General features: G+C 33.3%; 4 protein-coding genes across 5 annotated transcripts in view; 3 read left to right on the forward strand and 1 right to left on the reverse strand.

The window, feature by feature from the left end:
* The first annotated feature begins 4826 nt into the window (after positions 1-4826).
* Positions 4827-13231, forward strand: LOC140754465 (uncharacterized). 2 transcript variants are annotated; one of them, XM_073089482.1, is made up of 8 exons: positions 4827-5103; positions 7437-7534; positions 8604-8749; positions 9657-9822; positions 10839-10963; positions 11446-11583; positions 11970-12147; positions 12496-13231. In XM_073089482.1, exons 2-8 carry the CDS (start codon positions 7466-7468, stop codon positions 12649-12651), a joined length of 978 nt encoding a protein of 325 aa, XP_072945583.1. In that variant the 5' UTR covers positions 4827-5103; positions 7437-7465; the 3' UTR covers positions 12652-13231. The 2 variants fall into 2 exon arrangements, with proteins under 2 accessions (XP_072945583.1, XP_072945584.1); XM_073089483.1 differs by having other exon boundaries at positions 8607-8749.
* Positions 13232-13255: 24 nt separating this feature from the next.
* Positions 13256-21293, reverse strand: LOC140754460 (RNA-binding protein 28). The gene is made up of 12 exons (XM_073089478.1): positions 20994-21293; positions 20477-20625; positions 20106-20210; positions 19537-19812; positions 18943-19116; positions 18396-18627; positions 17609-17786; positions 16855-17017; positions 16185-16290; positions 15394-15558; positions 15046-15145; positions 13256-14754 (listed from the first exon to the last, which is right to left on the reverse strand). Exons 1-12 carry the CDS (start codon positions 21110-21112, stop codon positions 14221-14223), a joined length of 2301 nt encoding a protein of 766 aa, XP_072945579.1. The 5' UTR covers positions 21113-21293; the 3' UTR covers positions 13256-14220.
* Positions 21294-21636: 343 nt separating this feature from the next.
* LOC140754464 (protein arginine methyltransferase NDUFAF7 homolog, mitochondrial) lies at positions 21637-24288 on the forward strand. The gene is made up of 6 exons (XM_073089480.1): positions 21637-22147; positions 22398-22538; positions 22781-22900; positions 23006-23266; positions 23518-23709; positions 24017-24288. Exons 1-6 carry the CDS (start codon positions 21731-21733, stop codon positions 24203-24205), a joined length of 1320 nt encoding a protein of 439 aa, XP_072945581.1. The 5' UTR covers positions 21637-21730; the 3' UTR covers positions 24206-24288.
* Positions 24289-24644: 356 nt separating this feature from the next.
* Positions 24645-25506, forward strand: part of Ubr1 (Ubr1 ubiquitin ligase) — a 54185-nt gene continuing 53323 nt past the window's right edge. The window contains exon 1 of the mRNA XM_073089486.1: positions 24645-25065. The gene's annotated coding sequence lies outside the window, so the exon portion shown is untranslated. The remainder of the gene's footprint in view (positions 25066-25506) is intronic.

A 25506-nucleotide genomic window follows, 5' to 3' on the forward strand; every position in this document is an offset into this window, starting at 1 on the left:
TCGTCATACTTTAATTATCAATTTTCGATCTTTAGTATGTAAAAGCTGGATAGATTGATTATAAATAACGGGTGTAACTTTTGCTTTTGTCACAAGTAGCAAGCAGAACGGACGATAGTATTATTTCGCTTGAGCGTTCGTCTGTCTGCTTTGAGTAAAATTGATTTTGTTGTTAAAATTGATTTGTTCTATAATTTTAAGCTAAGGGCGTACGATAAGGTAGGGTTCGTATGCCCTACAGCTTAATTTTCGTCCTACAGCCCTGTGATGCTATATTATATCGCTTATTTTATATCATACTGTTTGTTATAAAAATGGTTTAAAAATGCACGTAACATGAACATAACAATGATGTGATTAAACAAAATAATATTCAAAGATACTTATCATTGTAATCTGTAACATATAAAGAAAAATAGTTACTATATATTGGCTATTTTTTATTATATTTTAATATTTTAAGAGAAAAAAATTACATTCATGTCCTAATATTGAAAAGTGTCAATTAAAACGTGTAATGTCTAATGTAATCATAGATTTAGAACTTTTCAAGTCTAATTATATGAATGTAATAGATATTTTTACATTGATCATCTAATGTAATATTCCATCAATCAACTATTATAGTTCTAGCTGATATATTCGACCTTTATTTCAAAATTGGATCAATGAAATAGGATTACAAGTTTTTTAAACTGTAATTTTGTTTATGATACTTTATCTAGTATTAATTGTTGATAAAATATTTTTCTTGCTTTTCAAAAATTAAGAAATTATTTCCACATTTTTTATCACATCCAGTAGTTAAAAGATTATCTATGTAGTTCTTCAGGTAATTGTGATTGTAATTGGTGGTCTGTCTGGATGTCCTAAGTTAAATTATATCATTAAATTAAAATACAACAGGAAAAATAAAGTTGTGAAAATATATTATAGTTCCTAAAGTTTATAGAGATATTATGTTATATATACACAAAGATATTACTGTGAACGAATTAAACACTTAATTACGATATGACAATCTCAAAGAATATCAATAATTATTTTTAATAAAGTACTTTTACATTTATAGATTTTTTTATTTTCACCGAATAATTTGAATATAAGTGCAGTCATTTATGCGACACTTAATTATGTGGAAATGCACCGGTGAAGGAGACTGAAGGACGGTTTAATATTGCCAATTGAAAGGTATAAAGGAAATTTGATTAATTTGCAGTATTTGCGCTTTCAGTAGTGTAAAGCGCTGTTTTGTTGTGAAGGTTGTGGTAAAACATATTCAAACATTGCAACGTATCTGAGGCCGATCTCAGGTAGGACTTCAATCATGTCTTGAGCATGGTTACATATTCATGGGCGACATTGACCACTTATCCAATGGTCTGATATTCGCTTACAAGCTTAACTTAAATTTGCATTACATAACTCAAACGTCCCTTTAGGATATCTTTAGGCTATTTTAGGAATAAAAAAGAAAGCTTTAATAGGTTAACAAAAATCCCTAACATGCAAATCTTTCCGTATTTCAATGGATTTTAATTATTGTACAATAGTTCTGATTACTGGTGAGAGAATGTTTTTAACACGCTTTTATTAGCTTGGGTCGTACGTTTGTATGTATGTACGTAACAGTAACGGAATCTGAGCCCGATTTCTATCCACTTTGAACGTTCAGTTTAATTCAAAATTTTGAAGAATTATCAAAAACCGATGACAATACACGATTTTAATAATTTTGTACCATTGTCCTTATCAATATCCTCAGGATTAACGATTTTCGAGGCGAGAGAAAGCGCCTTATGGAGCGTTCAGGCAAAGTTACTAGATTGATTTTTGGCTTTGGAAAATAATAATGTTATTTCCCTATAACAAAATGTACTGAAACATATCTATAATACCATCTTGTAAAATGATTTTTAGGATTCCGTACTCAAAGGATAAAACGAAACCCTCCGCTGTCTGTTCGTGAGTCATAGGGCTTTATCTCTTAAACCGTAATAGATAGACACTTGATTTTTTTTCAGACGATGCATAATGATGGTCGCTATAACAACAAATACTAAAAATTAAAAAAATAAATATAGTTCAAAAAACTAAAAAACACGCTTTTATGATAAAATCAACTAAAAAGTAGAAAATAATTTTCAATCTAGGAATCAATTAAGGAACAGTAAATTGTATAATTGTGGAAAAAGTGTGGGGTCCTTTACGAAAATCGATAAGTGGACCACTCCACGCTTTTTTTACAATTATACAATTTACTGTTCCTTAATTGATTCCTACATTGAAAATTATTTTCTACTTTTTAGTTGATTTTATCATAAAAGCGTGTTTTTTAGTTTTTTGAACTATATTTCTTTTCTGTTTAAACAATACACTCATAAATTTATAACTATTATATTGCAAGATGTACATAATTAAAGCAGGCCTTCATCGAAGCAAACTATTTCAATAGAATTTAATCTGATATAGTATGAAGTGAGACAAAATAAGTATTTACCCAATTACCTATTAACAGTAGCTAATTAATATTCTTGCTTGTTAAATTAACGGTTAATTATTCCCACGGTTAATTTAGTAAGTTTTTAAAATGTGTTGACTATACTTTGTTACTTATACTTCATTATGTATTTAACTTATCGTGGATTTAGGCAGAGTAGCATCGAACGTTCGTGCAATGTAGCAAATCTTATCTATCACACAGTCAAGACGTGTTTGGTCTTTGCAAAGCACTATAAAAAACTAGTTTTTGTTTGGTGCTATTTTACAAAATTAATATCCATGCTCGGTGGATGTGTTTACATAAATGTGTGGTTAGTGGTTACTAAGTGACAATGATTTTCATGTAATTTACTGTCCAATAATAGATTAAGGTTGCAAAGTTTCTCTGGGACTTTTTGGTTAGTATTTTTCTACCTTAAGGAGTAAGTATCAAGTGAATAAGTATTCTTGATGTTATTGTTAAGTGGTCAAGTGACCATTCACTTTTGAATTGTGAGCCGTGGTACTGAGAAGCAGCGTATTTTGGTGCATGTGGTTAATAATGGTATACGTTTACAATTCCAGTATTTTCATTTAATAGCTACAAAAAAATAATAAGATTTCTTTTCACTCAATTTCATTCAGAATTTTTATTATGTACAATTTAAGTGTGGTATATTAGCAGATTGGCCTTTTCTTTCCTGTATATTTAGGTACATTATTATACCATATTTTATCCACGGTCATGATCACGGTCCATTCAACTGTGTGGAAATATCAGCACTATAAAACTACTTATAGTGTTTACCTGTTACAAAATAAAATGTAGAAAATCCATATAACACATACATATGAGACTCTTGTCCAACCTTTCGCTCGTTTTTCAAACAGATAGTTCCATACATAGGCAAGCAGTAATAGCTCAGTGATTTAATAATTCGCCAAGTACGAGTCGAACTCGCAAATGGAGGCTTCCGTACCTACCACCAAAAGTTCTTTTTTTTTACTTATTTTTTATATTCATTTCATTATTTTCAACAATATTTAATTATATGAGACAACGACAGATGGCGTTGGGGTGATGATACGGAAACAACCACAGGAAACAACGTATAATAAAATTAAAATAACTATATTAAAATATGTTTTATGGTTCTTATTTTTATTTATTATAATACCAGTTAGAGTATTAAACGGATTGTTAACATTTCAACCGTTTCCCTAGTACGGTTTAACAGTTAGATCAAAAAATGCCGAAAAATACCGGTTTGTTGTATGGAGACCCCCTTTAATATTCAACTTATTTTATTTTTAGTATTTGTTGTTATATCAGCCACCGTTATGCATCCTCTGTAAAATCATGTGTCTATCTATTACAGTTCCAGAGATATAGCCCTGTGACAGACGGATAGACGGACTGACAGCGAAGTCTTAGTAATAGGGTTCCGTTTTGGGTACGTAACCTTATAAACGGCCTTTTACACTGTGAGGCCAGGGTTCAAAGCCCGCGAAAATCTGAATTTCCAAATTTCAAATTAGATACTTTACCTATTAAAAGTAGATCTGTAAACCGTAAATGAGTCTTCCGTTAAATTTGGAAGCAAAGTAAGTACTTATGCTATTTATTTATAGCCAGACTTCGTTTTATCAGTCTCATAATTTTTAGGCTTCATTTTTAGTTTTTAGTCTACGTACGCTCAACAAATGTTATATAGGTCGTAATTTTATAATATACACTGACCTTGAGCTTGAAACCAGTTAAAAAACGTGCACGAACCGTTTGAGTGATGTAGACGAATAAATTTATTATTAAGACTAGATTGGCATGTGCGCCAAAAATGCATTGCATAAAATATGCTTGGATTCTTACCCTTAAATTTTATTTTACCCGATAATACAGTATAAAACATAAATTATATCAGGTATAATTAAGAAAATTATAATTATAATTACATTAAAAATATGCATCTTATTTTGTAACAGTTATTGGGCGACGCTTCACATAAAATTTCTTACAGCGCAGTCGTTTTCATAAAAAATATTTCAGATTGTATTCGAAAAAGAACTGAACATTATATGCAAGCAAGATATTTCTTTATATAATTATCCTCATACTCATGTATAAAAAACATATTTAGTGCAATATATTCATAGTTGCAGTTTATTTACAGTTAGAACAAGTTTGCCGACACGTACCGGAAAAAATATCCAACGAGCGTTATTCCGGTAACATACATACTAAAATATTCTGCCGAAATAGTGATTGAGGCGAGGAATTATCATGCATGCAACGAGTGGTGACCACGCCACCAGTCAGTCGCGTCTCGCCCGCCAACTTTTTCGTACATGCGTTAGTTAAAAAATTTAAAAACTAAGTCACAATAATGAGTGGACAGATATTATGATACACGCGAAATAACTGCAATTAATATTTTACGATTTTAATCAATTTGGTAAACAGTTATTTACGAGATCGTTCCATGTTGAAATATATATTTATTGCGAATTTTGGCGTTGTTTATGTGGGGACCGCGAGGACTTGAACTTGCGTATTTAGTGTCGAAACACGTAATTCCTGAGTTTGTGCTTAATCTTAATTAGGTATCTTAAGTACCTTATACGGTAAGTATTTACTTGTGTATGTATACTTTTTATATTGTAGAAAAACAATACTGAAATACTTAAATAATAATCTAAAAATGAACATTTTACATTTTACCTCCGTTTCGGTATGTATGCAGTGTTTCTAGACTTGCTAGTAATTGTAAATGTTTAGTATTTTTTAATTCAGATGGTCCATTTAACGTACCAAAATACTAGGCCAGCTAGCGTGGATGTTGGGTTGGTGACACTTCTCTATGCTTCTGTTGCTAGTAGGGTAGGAAGTGTACCTACGATAACAAAGTGAATTTTGGAACATCAAACAGTATTTTTAGGTACTATCGATATATTAATTAGGTAGTTACTTTTTATCTTTAAATTTACCAGCCCTAATAAAAACACTTCCTTAGAAGAATATGGAATTGTACAAGCGCCGCACTTAGTTGTGCGTCCTATTATGGGTCATTCAAATTTAACTTGTCTGGCCGACATGTTGCGTTTTTATTAGGTATTTAGTTTATTTACTAAACATATCTGATCGAGCTCAGACCTATAAAACGCACATAACGCCTCACTGCACTTTGCATTATTTTACAATTTCCAATTGTGGGAGTGATTGTGTGCAACAGTAGAACAATTCTTGATAGTCGCGAATATAAGTAAGTATCTATGTACCAAATGTTAAATTGTATTTGTCCTAGTTAACCATTGATCTATAACCTGGTTAACTAGGACAAATACAATTTATAAAGTATAAAATGTCATTGTAGTTAACGATATAGTTTAACATTTTTCCTTTTTTTTATATCGTAACGATTCTTCCAAGATTCTTCTTTGCACTGAACGCAATCAGCATAATTTGTATTGTATGCAAATCGGCAGAATTTAGTATATTCCTCTTTGTTTATATTATGTTCAATAGGGTAGGTCCGTAAGTCTGTTTTTGAACATCTAGTGAATAGTTTATAACCTTTTTTTTTTTGTTAACGAGGGGGAAACCTACCAAAGGTACCCGGTGCCGCGGGAGTGACTCAGAGTTATGTGGGATTTTTACCGCACTAACCCCCCCGGGTTGCTGACCGGGCGGTTCGAGCTCCCACTCTTGCCGTCAGCAACCCCGGAAGCCTCCTTTTAGTCGCCTCTTACGACAGGCAGGGGATACCGTAGCCCTATTCTGGTCCCAGAACTACAGGGACAAAATAGTTTAATTAATAAATAACTACACAATACACTACTATAAATAACAAAGTACTTAGGTTTTTCAAAATTATGTGCGTATTAGAAATTAATTATCACTTGCTTAAACGGTGAAGGAAAACATCGTGAGGAAACCTGCATACCTGAGAGATTTATAAAAAGAATTCTCAAAGGTATGTGAAGTCTACCAATACGCACTTGGCCAGCGCGGTGGACTATGGCCTAATCCTTCTCATTCTTAGAGGAGACCCGTGCCCAGCAGTGGGACAGTAATGGGTTGATGATGATAGGTTATCTACCTAAGTACTTTGTTATTTATAGTACCTACCATATGTACATTGAAATATGTAGGTATACATATATACATTTAAGTTTCTCATAGCTAATTGTATAGTTATTGTCTATCGATATGTCTTCACCCAACAATTTATTACTGTCTACTTCACATAACCATCGTTTATATTATGATGGGACAAGATCGGATATACATTTTCGTTGATAAATGGACTATAAATTTTACTTTTTACTGATTAATTCAAGCCCTTTGCCTATTGTCCTCACCCGTAACGATAAATGGCGGACCAGTTAACAACATGAGAAAAAGAAATAATTCTGATAAGAAGCACTGATTCGGAAGCAAACTTTAAGCTTTGTAAAAGCAACAAGTTCATGCTGAGAATCTGCTAGAGTAATACATTTTTGACGCTTGGCAAACATTTCTTCAGCTATTGCAACATTTAGGTGCCGTATCTTAGCAATAAGGGACGCCTTGAAGCCACTCTTGGGGGACTCACAAAACTTTATCCTTAAAAATACAACTATACATTTTCACGTAGGTAAAGTTTTGCCAGATACTTTTTCAGCCTTTCAATAAATGTTTATATAGTTAGATAATTTATAAAGTAAAGCAAAGTCGGTCCATCCATTTAGTCTAGCTTTAAGCTGGCCTTGACGTCAAGTACCTACTATATAACAATCTGACTTATATTATAATACTTAGCTACATTAAATACATTTGCAGTCGTATTATCCACGTAATCATAAATATAAAATGTGTGAATGAATGAATAAATGAATAATTACTTGATTTTGCTAGTATTCACATAAGTAACATTTACATTTAGTTTGTAATAGTTTGTATATTTACTTTGTTTCAGATTTGTCAACGAACAATAGTAGGTATACAATGAGTTGCTCTCGCACTATATCCATTGCTGTTGGCTGCGGGAAGGTGTACATAAGGGCCAGCAAGCATGTAAGTACCTACCTATTGAATAAATAATAGTATTAATATTTTGTTATTGTGGATATCGAAAGGTAAAAAGACTTCGGTACCTTTGGTACTTATTTGATACTATTCCTCCACGTGTCTTCTCTGGGGCGTATCACACATAAATACTTAAACCTCTATGTCCTTTCACCTGAAATAAAAATCTAATGTCATATGTTGATTTTTGCGTTGCCTGGAACTGAACCCGGAACGCTCTGCGGGTCAGAATAGTATGAGCACTGCGATGTTCAACCACGCAAGTCATTGACGTTAATATCTGTAGGCCACTAATAACTAACGCTAATAAATAATATGCAGACTGCGGATTTTTATACAAACGCCCAAAGGTGTAAGAAAGCTTGATACCAATTGCACACCTCCTTATAAAATTTAATTTATATCACGGCGTGCGTAAATGGACGTTTTACGTAACGTAAAAAATTTTTACATTTCAGATAATTTCAAACCGAATGGCAAAAAAAAAAATTTATGTGCCCTTTCAGCATAAATCCCTATTAACCCTTAGCTATAGGCCCTTTTACCTTTAAGCACGCGGTTTATTTCCACACACTTTATTTCCTTATTTTAATCAAACGATACCTACTTCTTCGTAAATTATTGCCCTTGAAGATCAATGACTAATAAAAAACCCTTTCTAAACTCACACATACTATAACTATGTTATTATTAAATACGAGTACACACAATCCTGACCCAGGTAACAGACAGTTATAATAATTGTATATTTTATCTGTTGTTTTCACTCTGGGGCCGTTACGCTAATTGGACCGTAAATTGTGAAAATAACTGCACAATATTTACTGGATTCCAAATTATTTAATAAATGTCCACAACACAACACTTATTAGTTTAACGACATGACTGCATATTTCTTTTTACTTCCATAATTATCATTACAAGATTTCCGGTTCATGTTAAATAAATTAATAAAACTATAATAGACGTAAATACATATAATTACACTTTTTATAGTGAGCCAAAGAATTAGAATATTATGGAAAATATAATTATTATAATATTTGTTTCATTGCAGCAGTTTCTACGGCCTTTATTATCATACGCAACTGTTACGAGTACAAAATGCGGCGAACGATGTGCGCACACGCAGGTTTTAACTAAGAACCTGGAGTATATCACCAATGAGAAGGATCAGATCAAAGTAGATCCCAAAACTATGAAGTGAGTTCAAAGTTTTTTATTACATTTATTCATTGTAAGTAAATAACTTGCATAAATTAACATCTATATCTTAATATGCAACAAATAAATAGAAATGCCGCTATTTTAGATTACATTCTTTGTTGTACCAAGTTAAACAATACTTAATATTAATATTAATCGTTTATTTCAATCTCTAAGGATCATAAATCATAATAAACAAAACCACAATTCAGACATCTTAATTATACAATAATAGAAATTTATAAATTTACATGCATTAATAAGACAATATAAGCATATAATTAAATAATTAAATAAATATATTACCCATTTTAAGTAATAGAAGAATAAATTTTAATTTCAAATTAGTACAATAATTTACAATTAAACTCGGAAATTTTAGACATATTTTATCATTAAATAAAAAAATATTGTACACGTTATAAAATATGTTAAATAGGTAATCCTTCACTTCGTAAGTCTTATGAATTGTATTAGTCATTTAATATTTAAACTATAGTACCTAAAGAAATAGTCTTTTATAGTTAAAAATATTTAAAATCATGCGATTACATATACTTACACACAACTTCAATTTCCGTTGCATATTGTCACGGTATAAGGATTTGTACCGTGATATTGTAGTTTTGTGTGACATGGCTATTTGCAGAATGCACTCGTTTACCTATATAAAGTACATAATACTGGACTGGTGACATGTCATGTGCCGTAAACTCTAAACTATAGATCCTTATACCTACTGTGACTAAACTGCTGCAAACTTTTGCCTTGGTTAAAAACTATGCTACAAGCACTAGCAAACCTTTGGAAAACCAAGTCAAACGCTCATCAACACGTTTGAATTTGTGATGGCTTAGCAAGCGTATTGCCAGGTCTGAAGAGCATTACATTATTGGTTTCCCAGGTTAACCAAAAAGAGAGACAAGCCAATTTGCATAATGCTGAGTTGGTTGATGGCACGACGAAAACACACACTGAAGTACGCGAACCTCTACCTGGAGGAAGGATTCGACGTGGTCACCGTCAGCATCAAACCCTGGCAGCTCATGTGGCCGAAGAAAGGAGCGCAGGTTTGTGGAACTTTTCCATTTTTAGGAAATTATGGTTGCCAAAAGAGCCACCTAAATGTCTAAGTATATTCAAACTCAAATGGGATTGGAAACCTACTTAATATCAGCCACAGATACGTTGCAACCCTTGAAGACTAAGCTGGAATATCTTATTTAAGCGTCTCGTTTCCAACCAAGCCACAGCAACATGCTGCTCTAGATAATAAAATACGATAAATATCTACCAGGTCCGCAATGGTGCTTCAAAATCTGGATTTTGGTAAGAGTTGTAAGGATACCCCAGTTAAAAGTCAAATCAAGAAATTAATGTTATAACTTATATCTGTTATAAGCCACTTTTGTTTTTTGGTTAAATAACCATAACAATTAAACTTAGTCAGTTAGTATTAAATGTAACGACATTTAAATAAAACTTAATATAATAGACATTAGAATATTAAACGTAATATAATAGACACTTCAATTGTCTCGTGAACGTTCCAATTAAATAAATTATTTGTGTGACCTTGCCTAACCGACAAAACAAATATTATTTCCTGCTAAGTATTATAAATCAGTTAAGTTTACTGATTACGGATCAATGAAAAAGATGTTTGAGTTAATTATTACGCAATATTATGATTTTTTGTAATTGTTGTCGTTCTGTTAAATAATTAATGTAAATATACGAATGATTTGAAAGTGTCATTTTTAAAAGGTGTTCCTTATAATCATTTATAATCATAATGCATACAGTTAAATTGACAATCGATGTAGATGTTTAACGATGAACCCGCACAGACAGACTAATATAAAGATAAAATGTAAGTAGGTAATTTGAAAAGATTTTAACCGACCTAAGAAAACTGTCAGGCAAATATCTTTAGAAATCCTTATTCCTGAGGACTTGAATGTATAAAGCGTAAAAAGTGAACTTAGGAAAATTATTACGTAATACTTCCTACATCTTCAAATTGTAAACAAGCAAATCAGCATTAAGAATTCCTAAAGATTTGCTGTTGTGTTGAACCGTTCAGATGATTGGCTGGGATATCCTGAGGCTGATGGCAGCCAATGACACCAGCTTCATGGTGCATGGGTTCTCAGTGGGAGGATACGTGTGGTCTGAGGCGCTGGTCCATGCTACCAAGGATTTAAATAAGTAAGACACACTTTCAAAATAATTACGTACATTTGTACATACGTAGGTACATTTGTAAGTAGGTTCATATTGTTCGTTGAACTTTTCCTCCACCTCCTCGGCAAACCTGACGGATGCATAATTTATGTAATCGCGGAAAGCTACTAAAAACAGTAGGATGGGAACAAACAATGGTAATGATAAGAAACAATTGTAAGTAGAAATTGTTTTCGAAACTTGGTAGCTTATGTGAAGCAAGTGGAATAAAATTAATCTTATATATAAAGTTCTTGAGTCACAGTGTTAGTTACCGTACTCCTCGGAAACGGCTTTACCGATTTTCACCAAATTTTATATGCATATTCAGTAGGTCTGAGAATCGGCTACTATCTATTTTTCATACCTCTAAGTGATAAGGCCTGTTCACCCTTAACATGTTTTTATTTATATGGCAACACAACGTTTGCCGGGTCAGCTAGTAGATCTATATAAATCTGATATAGGTACCAGCCAGCTCTGGACCGCGTGACCGCGCAGGTGTGGGACTCGGTGGCGGACATCACGGCCGTCACCATCGGCGTGCCGCTCGCCTTGTTCCCAGACAGACCGGTGCTGCAGAAGATGGTGAAGGGGTTTCTAGAGTAAGTGGTGTAGCGACTTCACGCTACACGTCAAAAGATGGTTACATGTTTCTGGATCACGCTATCGAAGTTTTCAATATCGTAGTCGGTATTTTTCAGTGCATAATAACATTAATTGAATAAAAATAACATAGTAAAAAGTTATACGTACTTATTTTTTTTTTCTTATAATTACAATCATATGTATTTCCGGACAGTAAAAAATGATTCAAAATTGCGAATTTCAACTGTACTTAATTATTTTTAGGAATTTCTTGGTTACGTCATGTCTAATATTAAACCCTGCTTGTTGAAAATCACGGGATTTCTTTCCCCCTTTTTGTTCCCTACCCCGGGTTAGTCTCTACTTAACTACATACACCAACCGCCAAATTTGTTATAACCAGGTTCTACCTCTTCGTATTCCGGTACATAGCGACGAAGCATTACAAACTGGCGTCTGAGACCTACTATGCAACACCTTGCCGCGCGCCCTGTCTGTTCCTGCTGTCCAGCACTGATCCCGTCGGCGCCGAGAGGAACATCAGGAACGCTTGCGAAGGGTGGCGAAAAATGGGCATTAAGGTGACTAAAAATATATTTTGTTCAAAATGAGCCTTTTCCTATAGTTTATCATCTATTATGATTCCCAGAATTTAATCATTATAGTTATTATTATTACCGATACGATCCCATGGCGGAATAATATAGATCTTTTGTCAAAAGGAACTCGTTCGATTCCCGATTAGAGAAATAGATAAGAAAATATAACGGTGCATTGCATGCATTTTATTAAAATCGGTCTCGTAACTCCCTTCAGCATTTTTCGCTTATCCATATAGTTTCGGATTTCATGAAGGCTTACTTAAAAAATCATCCTGCGTAGTAAAATGTTATGTACCTACTTTAATTTAAAATAATACCCATTCACAGTGCACATGGCAATGCTGGGACCGCTCGGCGCACCTGAACCACTACCTGAAGCACCCAGCGGAGTACGTGCGGCTGGTCAAGAAGCACATCCGTGACAACTTGCCCCAGGCTGAGCAACGCGAAGCGGACACTGTACAGAGGCGCGCCACTGCATAAATGTTTAATTCGTCATCAACCCATTATTGGCCCACTGCTGGGCACGGGTCTCCTCTCAGAATGAAAAGGATTAGGTCATAGTCCACCGCGCTGGCCAAGTGCGTATTGGTAGACTTCACACACCTTTTGAGATTTTTTAATAAATCTTTTAGGTGCAGGTCTCCTCACGATGTTTTCCTTCACCGTTAAAGCAAGTGATAATTAATTTGTAATACCCACATAGATTTGAAAAATCAGAGGTGCGTGCCTGGGATTCGATCCTCAGACCCCCCGATCGAGAGGCCGAGTTTCAACCACTAGGGTATCACTGCTGTATACTTGTGATTACTGTATGCTTGTTAGCTATTTTTAATATACAAAATATATTTTATAATTAATATATAACGTTGATTATTCAAATTTAATGCAAAAAAGTAGCTTAATTAATTTGTATATCTAAACTGACTCGGTAATTGTATTTAAATATAAGGTACAAGGTTGTATTCTATTAAGTTTTTATATTTATTCTACGATGGGACAGTACTTATAAAATAATATAAGTATAATATTGAGGAAAAATAAAAGAGCTTTTATTATATCATTTTTATACTTTCTTTTTGTATATTTGAGTGAACAATCAACAACATTACTTATTGTTAACAATTTTATTGATAAATATTTACATAATAATGATTACAGTTATTCTGGACCTGCGTGCGGACGCGCAATAGCTGCTTTTGTTTTAAATATATGCACACCGTATTACATGGCATATACGTTTTTAAAATGTATGTAAAAGATAGTTGTCATTTAATAAAACAAAGATAGCTTTAGTTCACGTTCGGTTGAAGAAAAAGGCTCTGAGTCACTTTTTGTTTTAGGGCGCTTTTTAAATTTTACGTATATACTATGGTCAGATTCCCAGCTTTTTTTCCGTGATCAATAACATACATGCTATAATAGTCTCTCTTATAATTTTTTTAACGAAGCGCGCATGTTCATAAATTTCAAATGGAAAAAGTAGTTTACGCCTGGTTCAAAACTTAAATAGCGTCGGGTCGGAAGAACAAAAAAACTAACGACGTTATTCGAAACGAACCACACACATATTGAAACCCGCCGCTAATGTCTGTGCGGGAGACACGTAATTTCGAATCGGAATACCCAATAAGGAAACCTGACCAGAAAATCATATGTATGCGGTCGGACTTATACTTGCACTTTTTTGTACACAAAGGCACTTAAAAGACTGGAATCTTTTGAAGTGCTTCATTGAAAATACACAGGAACATTCATAACAGCTGGTGACAAATGTGGGCGATACATTACCGCCATTCAACCACACTTCCTCTTCAACTAAACTAAACTTTTTTCATCAATATCTATATAGCAATGAAAGTTTAATTAGTTTAATAAATTTTAATTAGAAATTTAATTTATACCAAATAGATAGTGCCTAATACGTAGTAACATTTCCAAAATGTGAATCACACATATGTTTGGATCATCAAAGAATTAAGAGCGGCCACATACAGTTTCATTAACAGAGCAATTAATTTATTAAAAATATCTATCAATATTTCATCTACTTCATCTAATATCAATCCTACTTCTATTCCTGTGCTTATTTCTCTTTGCTGTTTTATTCTTGTTAATCTTCTGTTTCGGCTGCTTCACTCTCTCCCGCGCCGCCATCTTTAATTTCAACGATCTGTTATTCTTCTTTTTCTCCAACTTAACGTTCTGTTTGTGAAGCTCCGCTTGTTTTCTTAACTTCTGGTTACTTCTTATCTTATGCTGGCTTCCTTCTTTAGCAGTTAACCCTGTATAATCATCTCCTTCTTCTGTCTGTTCACTGGCAAACTCTTTTGGCCTTTTAACAAACTTACCTACTTCTCTATTCGAAGTGGAATCCTTCTCGAATTTTCTCTTCTTTAAGTAACTTTCGTCCGGTGCGTTCAATTTACGTTTTCTGTTCTTTCTGTTCTTTGGATTGTTTTGTTCACTCTGTGCGTTTTGTTCAGTTTTCTTCGCTGTCGGGTTGTTAGCTATTGACTTCTCTAATCTCTTTTTCCTCGCGTTCAGAGCCGCCCGGTCTTCTATTGAGAAGGAAACTATCGGCCTCTGTAAATTTACGAAAGCCGATATTCATAAATAATAAAAAAGGAATATTTATAAAATTCAACATAATTAAGCTAATCCCGTGATAAAACAGATAACACATAGTTCTTATAGCTCTGTAAAAGATTGATATTTTCAAAGTAAGGAAATATGGTTAAGATCTGTAAAAAAAGAAATCAATAAAAATAATTATAATAATTTATAATTATATGAATATGAATAATTTATACAGTTCAGTTTTTTAAAGTACTTACAATAACGACATGTAAAAGATATACAGAGGGTGTTACTTACATTATTTTTCCCAAACACATCTGGGTTGTTATTAAGTTTCCGCAGGCACGCCAGCGCGTCCTCGTGCCGTGTGAACATCACGAATCCGAATCCTTTAGACCTGGTATAATATAAATATAATATGTACATGGTATAATATATACATGAATACATCACAATGCACGAATCTCTGGAGATTGTTCATATACACGTTTTTGACAAAATTTTCAAAGCGTGATTCCAGATGTTCGTGGTTCACTTGATGGTAGGAGCCACTTACCACGTTTGGTACGACGTTAAAACACGCGTCGCATATAAATCTTCCTTTATTGGGGTGGGGTGGGGTTAAAAAAAAGCGAACATCCTCACGGGTGCTTCCCATCCGCGCCGACCGGAGCCCTGAGGTCGCGCATGACGCGGCACTCCGTCACGTGCGCCTGGCGGGGCGAGGCCGCCACGCACGCCGCTCGCAGCGCCGTGTCGGTGCAGCGCGCCGGCAGGTTGGCCACCACCAGCCGGTAGCGGGACACGAACCTGGGACACGCCGGGTAGTATAATTATGTTAACACACACATACAATATACGGGTGTGTGTGTGTAAATAAGATTTGAAATACGTTTACACACTCGCAATGTGTAGTTTCGACCGTAAAGAATCTACGGCAGTTCTACAACAACATAGATTCTGCAACTTGTGTCTAATTTCAATTATCAAGAGTGATACACACTGCTTTTCTTCTTGAATAGCGTAGTATGTAAGTATTAAATTATTTAGTATTGTATATTATATACGCAGATTCAAAACCAAAATTTTAATTTGTTGCCTGAATTATTAAAGATAGATTACAACATCCACCAAACGTACAACATAACAAAAAGATGTAATACAATAACTTTCTCATTTACCCTAGTAAACGATTAAAATACAAACCATTTCATTTCGCTTAGTAAACTTATTTACTCCAAATATATCCAAATAAATATGAAACAACATTACTAGAATCAGCTTTAAAAATATTTCAATTCTAACTAATAATTAATAATATGTAAATGTAAGTTTTTTGTTTGTTAATTAACCTCTCAACCCATCCCATAACTAAATAAGAAATTGCCATGCAATTTTGTAACCACGTTATCAATAAATATTTATAATACGAGTACCTGTTAAGATTTTTAAGCGCCTGCGTCTTGTTGCGCTCGAGCGCCAGTCTCTTAGCCATGTCCGCCGCAGACACGCCCACTGCCGCCTTCGACCCCGCCACTATCACTGTTAAATAAATCAAACACTTGTTATATATACTTACTTTTATTGGAATAATATCAGTTTACTCAAATAATAGCAAAGAAGAAAATCAACATAAGCAATGATAGTAAATACATTTAAATAATTATATAGAGTGTCTAATACCGAATGATGAAACCGAAATTCACCTTAAATATAACTTTAATTGATATCACTGCCAATAGAAATCTATAGTAAACCAGAAATATATATTTCTTCCTAGCCTAAGTCAATAACAGAAGTGGTTCTTTTTCAGCCGTAGGACAATTAATAATAACCAAAATGTAACAACAGCCTAACATTGCTGTTAGATAGGTTTGTCGGTGTTGCTGCTGTAGTGACGCTTTTTCACTCTAAAGAAGTCTTTCACATACTCTAGTGACCTCTAACCACACTAACAAACCTCTAAGAATTTATTTTTCTGGATTCAAATGTGATGAATGGGAATCACATACGGAATTCTTTCACATAGTCTGACTTCTATCCACTTATAGAAGATCTTTAAGAATTTATTTTTCCACATAAAAATATAGTGAATCATTCACGTACCTCCCTCCTTAACCAAGTACAGGTTTCTGTTGTCCTTGGGCTGTTTCTTGCCGCCCTGCTGCAGGTTTTCCTTCTTGAGCGCCGGTTTCACCTGTAAGGTCTGACCTTCCAGCCGAAGCTCATGCGGTTGGCGAGCGAGAAACGTGTCCGCGTCTTCTTTGTTCTAGAAGCAACATATTTTTGAAGATTCAACAATGGCAAGTATCTATTTGTACTGTTTAGTCAATGTTAAAAATAATAGTTATATAGTTATTTTTCCTTAAGTTTTTTATGTTTCTTTATTTAAGTTTATTTCTTCAATTTCCTATTTTCTTTCCTATGCGTAAGGTACCAGGTAAGTATATCCAGAATTTGGTTTGGCAAGACTTTTTAACACTTGTAAGTGGCATTCCAATTTATTCTTCAAAGACTAACAATGCATAGATGTATGATAGTATGATAGGACTGCGATCTTATCGAGGGTTGATTATAACAATTAATAACTCACTTACTATCGAATTAACTGCGTAATTGTCAACGACTTCTTTTAAAAAGTCGCGTATTAATGTGTACACGCACAAGAAAGAAAAGTAGTACAAAACAATATACGTATAATATTCTATCTTCTAAATATCTACGAAATATCTCTCTCCACTTCCGTTTGCCTCGTCCGGTCACAGTTTTCGTAACGCTTTGACGAACGCTTTGGGAGTAAACTTGTTTGCGTCGTCGCGTGCGCAACGAAGTTTAACTTCATAAACTCATCGATACTCACAACAAACTTAACAAAGCCTGTGCCCTTGCTGTGCTCGGTGAGCTTGTCCACACACACCAGCGCGTATTTCACGGGACCGATTGTCTCCGCGAACGTCCGCAACTGATCGTTGTCCACGCTGAACGGTATGTTCGTCAGGAACACCGTGCAACCGTCCTCCGCGTCGTTCAGTTTCACCCTGCAAGTGTTTTATAAAGAAAATAACTTCTTATAACTCTTAGATAGATATAGATCAACCAAAGAAAAGAATAAAATATCTTCCTAAAAACAATAAACATAAGTAAATAATAATAATAAGTAAGTAACTAAGAGAAACATACATAGTATGCAGTCTTTGAAATAAGTCAAAAGTAGGTAAAAAAACCTCTGTAGTCTACCTAAGGTGGGACTTGAATTTTATCTGACTATAGCCTCTGAAAACTATGTGGACAGCTTGCAGTCTTTTGCTAGATTTATATTAAAATAAATAATTCCAGCAAAAACTTAAAACTGATATGTGAAATCAGTCCATCAATAATACAAAAAATCTACATCTAAATATATATAAACTCAAAGGTGACTGACTGACAGTGATCTATGAACGCACAGCCCAAACCACTGGACGGATCGGGCTGAAATTTGGCATGCAGGTAGATGTTTTGACATAGGCATCTGCTAAGAAAGGATTTTGATCAATTCTAACCCCAAAGGGATAAAATAGGGGATAAAAATATTACTTAGACGCGAGCGAAGCCGCGGGCAAATGCTCGTTAATCGTAAAATAATATCTACCGTAACTACTACCCACCGTTGCTTATCTGGCGAAAATTTCCGATCATCGCCATCATCATCATCAGATTCTTCATTTGCACCATTCATCTCTTCATCCTCGTCTTCTCCATCTTCTTCACTGTCCTCGTCACTCTCGTGTCCATTTTGTGCTGCTTCATCCTCATCAGAACTATTCTCTGCTTCAGCTTTATCAGAATCATCATTTTCACCATCTTCTTCATCATCATCATCTTCATCTTCACTTTCACCTAGAAGTTGTTTGTTTTTATTTGAAATTCATAAGGAAATCAAATTCACTTTATATTGACAGGAGACAATGTATACAAGTATTTCGTTATTAACACTGTTAAACTGGATTTTCTCATTTTATTTTAATTCATCATCATCATCATCATTATCATTTTAATTAAACATTTAGGCATGTATGTTTCCTCCCCAATGTTTTCCTTCACAGTTAAAACTAGGGATTATTTATTTCTAATTGGTACGAAACTTAAAAACTCCAGATGCCTGTGATTTAAATCCCGAATTCCATATGTGAAAAGCCTAATTACTATACTTACTTTTAATCTCATCTTTTAACGTATCATTAGACACATTCATAGGTGTGGTGTTCTCATCGTCAGAATCATCGGAGTCCTCCTTCTTGATCTGATCCTCCAACTCAATCTGCTGGTTCACTTTGTGTTGCATGTACTTGTCTTTGGCCACCGCCCAATCCACTGATATAGGTCTACCTGGAAAGTGTTATTTATAAAGCTACAATAATAAAAATGATGTCAATATACATATTTAAAGGTAAAGTCGGTATGTTCCGGCCAGGAAAGTACCGCACTCACACTTTTATAATGTAAAGCAGTTCTGAATTTTGGTGGAAAGATGTGGATGCCAATTAACTTAATATGATGCAACCATCATATTCCTCAGGAGTAGCAACACATCTGTAATTGGCTTTAAGTAAAATCCCTCTTCTATATACAGTCCTTTACAGATGTCCATGGGTGACAGTGATCACTTACCATTAGGCAAACTGCATGCTAATTTACTTAGACAATTATTTTCGCATTAACTATCTGGACTTCTAATAGAAACCCGACCTAATGTTCATGAATGCTTTTCTACAAACTTGAATAAATTAAATAATAATAAACATATACCTAGGAATGGCTTCAAATTTGTGTTTTCCAGGGCTTTTGCAGCCATCGGGACATTCTTGAAATGAACAAACGCACAACCCACTAGCTTTCCATTTGGTTTCTTCAACAAATTCACCTCTTGTACAACACCATAGGGTTCAAAATGTTCCTTCAATGTTTCCTCTGTTGCCTTGAAAGATATGTTGCGGACAATAAGACGGGCATTGCGGTTTATTCGAACCTTATTTTTCTTATCATCATCTTTTGCCGGTTTAGAATCATCTTCAGATTCTTCCTCTATGAAAGATATAAAATAAGAATATAAAAAGATTAAGGCTAAGATTAAGATAAGTAGGTTAGTAGTAGGGTAGTTATATAAGTTATGACTAGTCTCATGAATAAAATGTTCCATAAATAAATTGAATAGGTTCAATTTTTAAGTATGTACTTATTTTTAAATATGTGTATAGAAATCAAATAAAAATTAATAGAAATCTTACTGAATGAAAACTAATAGTATGGAATATAAAAAAATAAGTTTTAGAACCTAATATTTATGTATTAAGTTACTTTATAACAGCAGAACTTACCTTTTATATCAGCTTCATCAATCACATTCTTGTTGGACTTTTTCTTCTCTTCATCTTGAACATACTTGTGTTTAGGTACCGCCCACGAGACAAAGATACGGCGACCTGCATTCATATGACCTCTTAAGATTCATCTTAATTTTTAAATGTATATTGCAGAGAACATGGCAGTTTGAAAAAATATAAAACTTGTAGTTTAAAGAATTTTTTATATATATTTAATTTATTGAGTTAATTTTGAAAAGAGAATGGAGCTTTGAGGGTTTGAACATATTTTCACAATTAGCTATTAACATCTTCAATAATAGAAGTATTCTCACAAAACATCTATTACTAGTAAAAACCGTCAGGTAGACTGGAGGAAAATATACCTAGAAAATCCTTTCCATTTGTGGCCTGCATCGCTGCATTAGCCATCGGAACATGTGTGTAGTGCACAAAGCCAGTACCAGTGAGCCGCCCATCAGCACCTTTCAAAAGTTTCGCTTCCTCTACTGTGCCATACGCAGTAAAATGTGCCCTGAAAGTAAGTATAATTGGCAATATTTTTTAGGATTATCAGGGTTTTCATAAACTTTAAAATATACAACCCAAAAAACAATAGGCTGGAAAACATATTATATAATATTATATATTGAAGAATTTTACAAAGACACAAAGAATATGATATTTATTTTTAGACACACAACTAATTCTCGCATTGCATTTCTCGCCCATGCTAACTTTTTTGCCTGTCGACAATAAAATGATTATTTTTTAGTAAAGCAAAATATACCAGTCTATACTTCATAATTTCATATTTCTTTACAGTATGCCAGAAATATAGTAATACAATAATATAAATATTGTGCGATATTATCTATATCGCATAATATTTATATTTCCTACCTGAAAGTCTCCTCTGTAGCTTTGAAAGAAATGTTCTTAACGACCAGTCTGGCGTTACGGTTGACACCATTTTTAAATTTCGTGTTGTTCTCCGCATCTCCTGCTCTCCCTTCAGTCATTTTAGAAATTAAAAAATAGACCGCTTTTTAAACACGTGTGTACAACCTTTAATTAAGTGTAAACTCAATACGCGCAATTATATCAATGATATGAAATAATATTTGGGGAATTCGTCACATTGAACAGATACTCTGTCTCCTTTATATCACTGAAAAGATGCAACCTTAATTAATTGAATTATTTCATAATTCATAAAAGTTTACAATCCAAATCCAATTTTCATTTCACAAACAATATTTCGTTTTATTTTACATTTATATTTTGACATTGACAATATTGACATTGACAATTGTGCATCAAGCATGGTAATTTTGAAATCTCAGTTCAAAAATTAAACAACTTCGTTAGTATTTGGACGCGATTTTCTGTAATATATATTGTTGAATAGAATTTACATGTAATGATTACGTGATAGACGGTGCTATAATCATACTGCATATTTTTATTGATAATTTGAATTGATTTATAAAAACCGGTAAAATCCTACAACATCGAATTATCCGAACGCAGCCACAGCTGATTGTCAAATGTAGATATAACCAAAGTTTTCAAAACCAAAACATTTTTCCCTGTTAATTCTACTTATATTATTAGCTTAGTCATACATAAAAACGACAATGAATTCGAGTAATATATTTCGTTTAAGTAGACCACTTTTATCTGTGATGTGTAGACGGAACAAAGGATATAAGATGATAAAAAGGCCGGATCCCAAAACACTGAAGATGCCTTCATTAACATCGGCTCCTAGTTTAATGGACATAATTAAAGAGAAAGTACGTCTAAACGGTCCCATTACTGTGGCTGAATACATGCACATAGTCATTACGAACCCTACAGAGGGATATTATATGAAGAAGGATGTGATAGGGGAGACAGGGGACTTTATAACCTCTCCCGAAATCAGTCAATTGTTTGGGGAGCTCCTTGCCATTTGGTTCTTTGCTGAGACTCAAAAGATGGGGGCTGGGAAACCATTACAAATTGTTGAGCTAGGTCCAGGGAAAGGAACCCTCATAATTGATTTCTTAAGGGTAAGCTTGTTGTAATAATTTAAATATTTATTTATTAAGCTCATGAACATAAACATTGTATTACCCATAAATTAGCTAAAAGAACAAACAATATGTATCTTAGGATCTCAAGCTACTATGCGTGATAGCAAGATGAGCATGTGAAACAATATATTGTAATTGTACTTCTGAAGACTACGTAGAAGCAGTTTTAACATAGGATATTAATTTAATGATATTAATAAAAATTTTTGCATTTACAAATTTTCAGGTTTTAAACCGTCTCAACTATAAGTCTAAAGATCTTACAATCCACCTCGTAGAAATATCATCAGCTATGCAGAAACTACAAGCAACCAGACTTTGTGTCTCTCATAAGGACTGTGATATTGAATTGCCATATAACTATGAGGTAAGAAGGTAATGAAAACCTGGCTATTGATAAATATTCTACATTTTAGTGATAACAAACAAGGAATACAAACAATGTTTATCATCTTTTATTGTATAATCGTATAATATTTAACTTCTTAGAGTGACTGTTGCATAGAATGCCAGGCAGATAGCAAAAAAGATTTTTAGAACTCAAAAGTTAAAATTTACCACATTTTAATATTTACTTAATCTTCATTGGATACTACACCATATTTTCAGGGTGAAACTGTAAGCGGCATCAAAATATACTGGTACAACGATCTGAAGAAAGTACCAAACAATTTCTCCTGGTATATTGCCCATGAGTTCTTTGATGTATTGCCTATTCACAAGTTTGAAGTAAGTAAAGATTTAGTTAAATACAAATGGGAGAATAAATTCCAATCTTTAAGTTTAATTTGTGAAACGCAAATCACAATAAAATATGTTTCATTTGATGTACAGAAAACTGAAAATGGTTGGAGAGAGCTTCTCATAGACTTGGATGGAAACGAAAAGTTGTACTATCGAATATCAGCAAATGAAACCCAATCTGTTAAAGTGCTAGTTCGGCCTCCCCTGGATGCTGGCGACAGAACTGAGCTGGAGATAAGTCCGAGGAGTCTGGGCATTGCCAGGCAGTTAGCACAGAGAGTGGATGAATACGGCGGACTTGCGTTGATTGCTGATTATGGCCACGAAGGGGAGAAGGGGGATACTTTTAGGGTATGCATACTTTTGGCAAATGACAAGATTATATTGAATATTATTTTCCTATTACTGCGTTTAGTGGAAATAATTTACACCATTTAAGTATTTATATCACAAATGTAATTTATTGAACACATCCTATCTTTATGAATCAAAAACTACTTGAGACATTTGTACTACAATTGTTTAAACTTTCTGTAACGGTTACAAAACTCTTTTAATACCTTTAATTCATTAATTACAATATAATTTTGTTAAAATTACAGGCCTTTCACAAACATAAAGTGGTTAACCCTTTAGAGAACCCTGGTTCAGCAGATCTGACTGCAGATGTAGATTTTAGCCAACTACGTGTAGCTGCCTCGAAAGCACCTGGAAATGAGAACTTTGCATTAGTTTTAGGGCCAGTGAAACAAATGGAATTTCTTGAGAGATTGCAGGCAGAAATTAGATTACAAGTAAGATCTTTTTTTTATTATTATTAAAACCATGAGGTTACGTCTATTTCACATTATTTGTAAGCTAAGCTCCTAGCATAAGAAACAAATTATTTATGATGTAGTGTCAATGATATAAATATATAACAAAACATCACAATATAATTTGTCCAACTGTAACACTGTTGCACATTTTGGATATCAATGTAAAATATGTATTTTATCAAATTATAGACATAAAATAATATATTCTATAAAGAGGGAATAGAATAGACAAATTAATACTTAAGTATAAAACTTGTTCCTAAAAATGTTTTTTTTTCTTCAGGTTCTAATAGATAATGCAAAGACAGAGGAAGATAAAGAAAAACTAAAGGCAGCATATGAAATGCTTGTCCATCCGAATAAAATGGGAGAGAGGTTTAAGTTTATGGCTTTTTATCCGTCTTCTATGGCAGAAATTCTGAATAAGTTTCCACCACTCGGGTTTTCGACGCCTAAGGAAGAACCTAAATAGAATAAAATAATTATGCGTTTAAATTAGTGTAGCTATGTGTTGTAAATAATAATTATTGTAATAAAAAATAATTGTTTTTTAAACTTCTATTTATTTACTGGCTGCTTTTTATGTAATAAAATAATATAATAAATAAAACATAGATCAAATGTGCTGTAAAAATTTCCATTAAACAAACCAAATATAAACTCTACGCTGGGAACGAATTTTTGAATAATTATTTAAATCGATTTTTTTATAAAGCAAGTTTTCCCAAACATTAAAATTTAATGGATTCAAATTAGCAATCTATACAATTTAAAGGAATCTAAAAGATTAAACAATATTTGTATACTATATACACTTTAATATTTTGCACAAGAAAACAATATAAAATATACGAAAGTATTAAGAAATATATTTAGTGTTGTCTTGTTACCGGTTTTAAATCGGTATTTTTCTCAGATGTTTCAATTAATTGTAGAGGACAACACTATCTCAGTCGATCACCCCGTTGATGGACTTGCATATTTTTATTTGTATTGAGTTACATTGCAAAAATTTACTATTACTTTATTGTTGATTTAAAGGGATTTTTCAAATTACGTACACCTAACACCTTTAACTGCTTGTCGTGAACTTCTAGAAGTTGTTACGACGCAGCGAGGAAATTTCACGCTGCTATGAAATGTCAAAATTTCAGTGGATTCATGCCAATGAATGATGGAATTATTTTAGTAGTTAAAAGTGATGTGTTCGTTATTGAAAACTGATGATAGTGGAAAACTTTAGTGCTGTTATCAACTGTTTTAGAAGATTTATAAACAAGGAAACTTCTTTGTCGGAAGGATTTTTGTTGGATGTTATAGGAGTTTGCGAAGGTGAGTTTTCTTTTGTTGCGTACAAGCCATATTTCGTTGTAAACACCTTAATATTAACTTCAGAGCGCCGTAATTTTAAGCGTAAATATAATATTTAAAAATTAAAGTAACATTTTTGTTACGGCCGTCAGGTACCAATTACTTTATTTTACGGCGCACATAAAAAATATTACGCAAGTATAGATAAAAGTAAGGAAGTTAAGTATAAGAAAATGTTATAATAACTACGTAAATTTTCTAATTGTCATATCTTTTCTATATAACATGAAAAATTTGTTAAGTAAACAGAATTAATACTATAAGTATTTAAATTACCCATATTGTTTACCAGAGGAAACATTATATAAATATATTATAACCTATTATAATATGTGTACCTATTATAATACAGTCAATCAAAATCATAAATATTCAAAGTTCACATACAAATTTCTTTTTTAA

This window comes from Epargyreus clarus, unplaced genomic scaffold, assembly GCF_041222505.1.
Source record: "Epargyreus clarus isolate Ecla_fem2 unplaced genomic scaffold, WU_Ecla_fem_2.2 ptg000029l, whole genome shotgun sequence".
NCBI classification, from domain to species: Eukaryota; Metazoa; Arthropoda; class Insecta; order Lepidoptera; family Hesperiidae; genus Epargyreus; species Epargyreus clarus.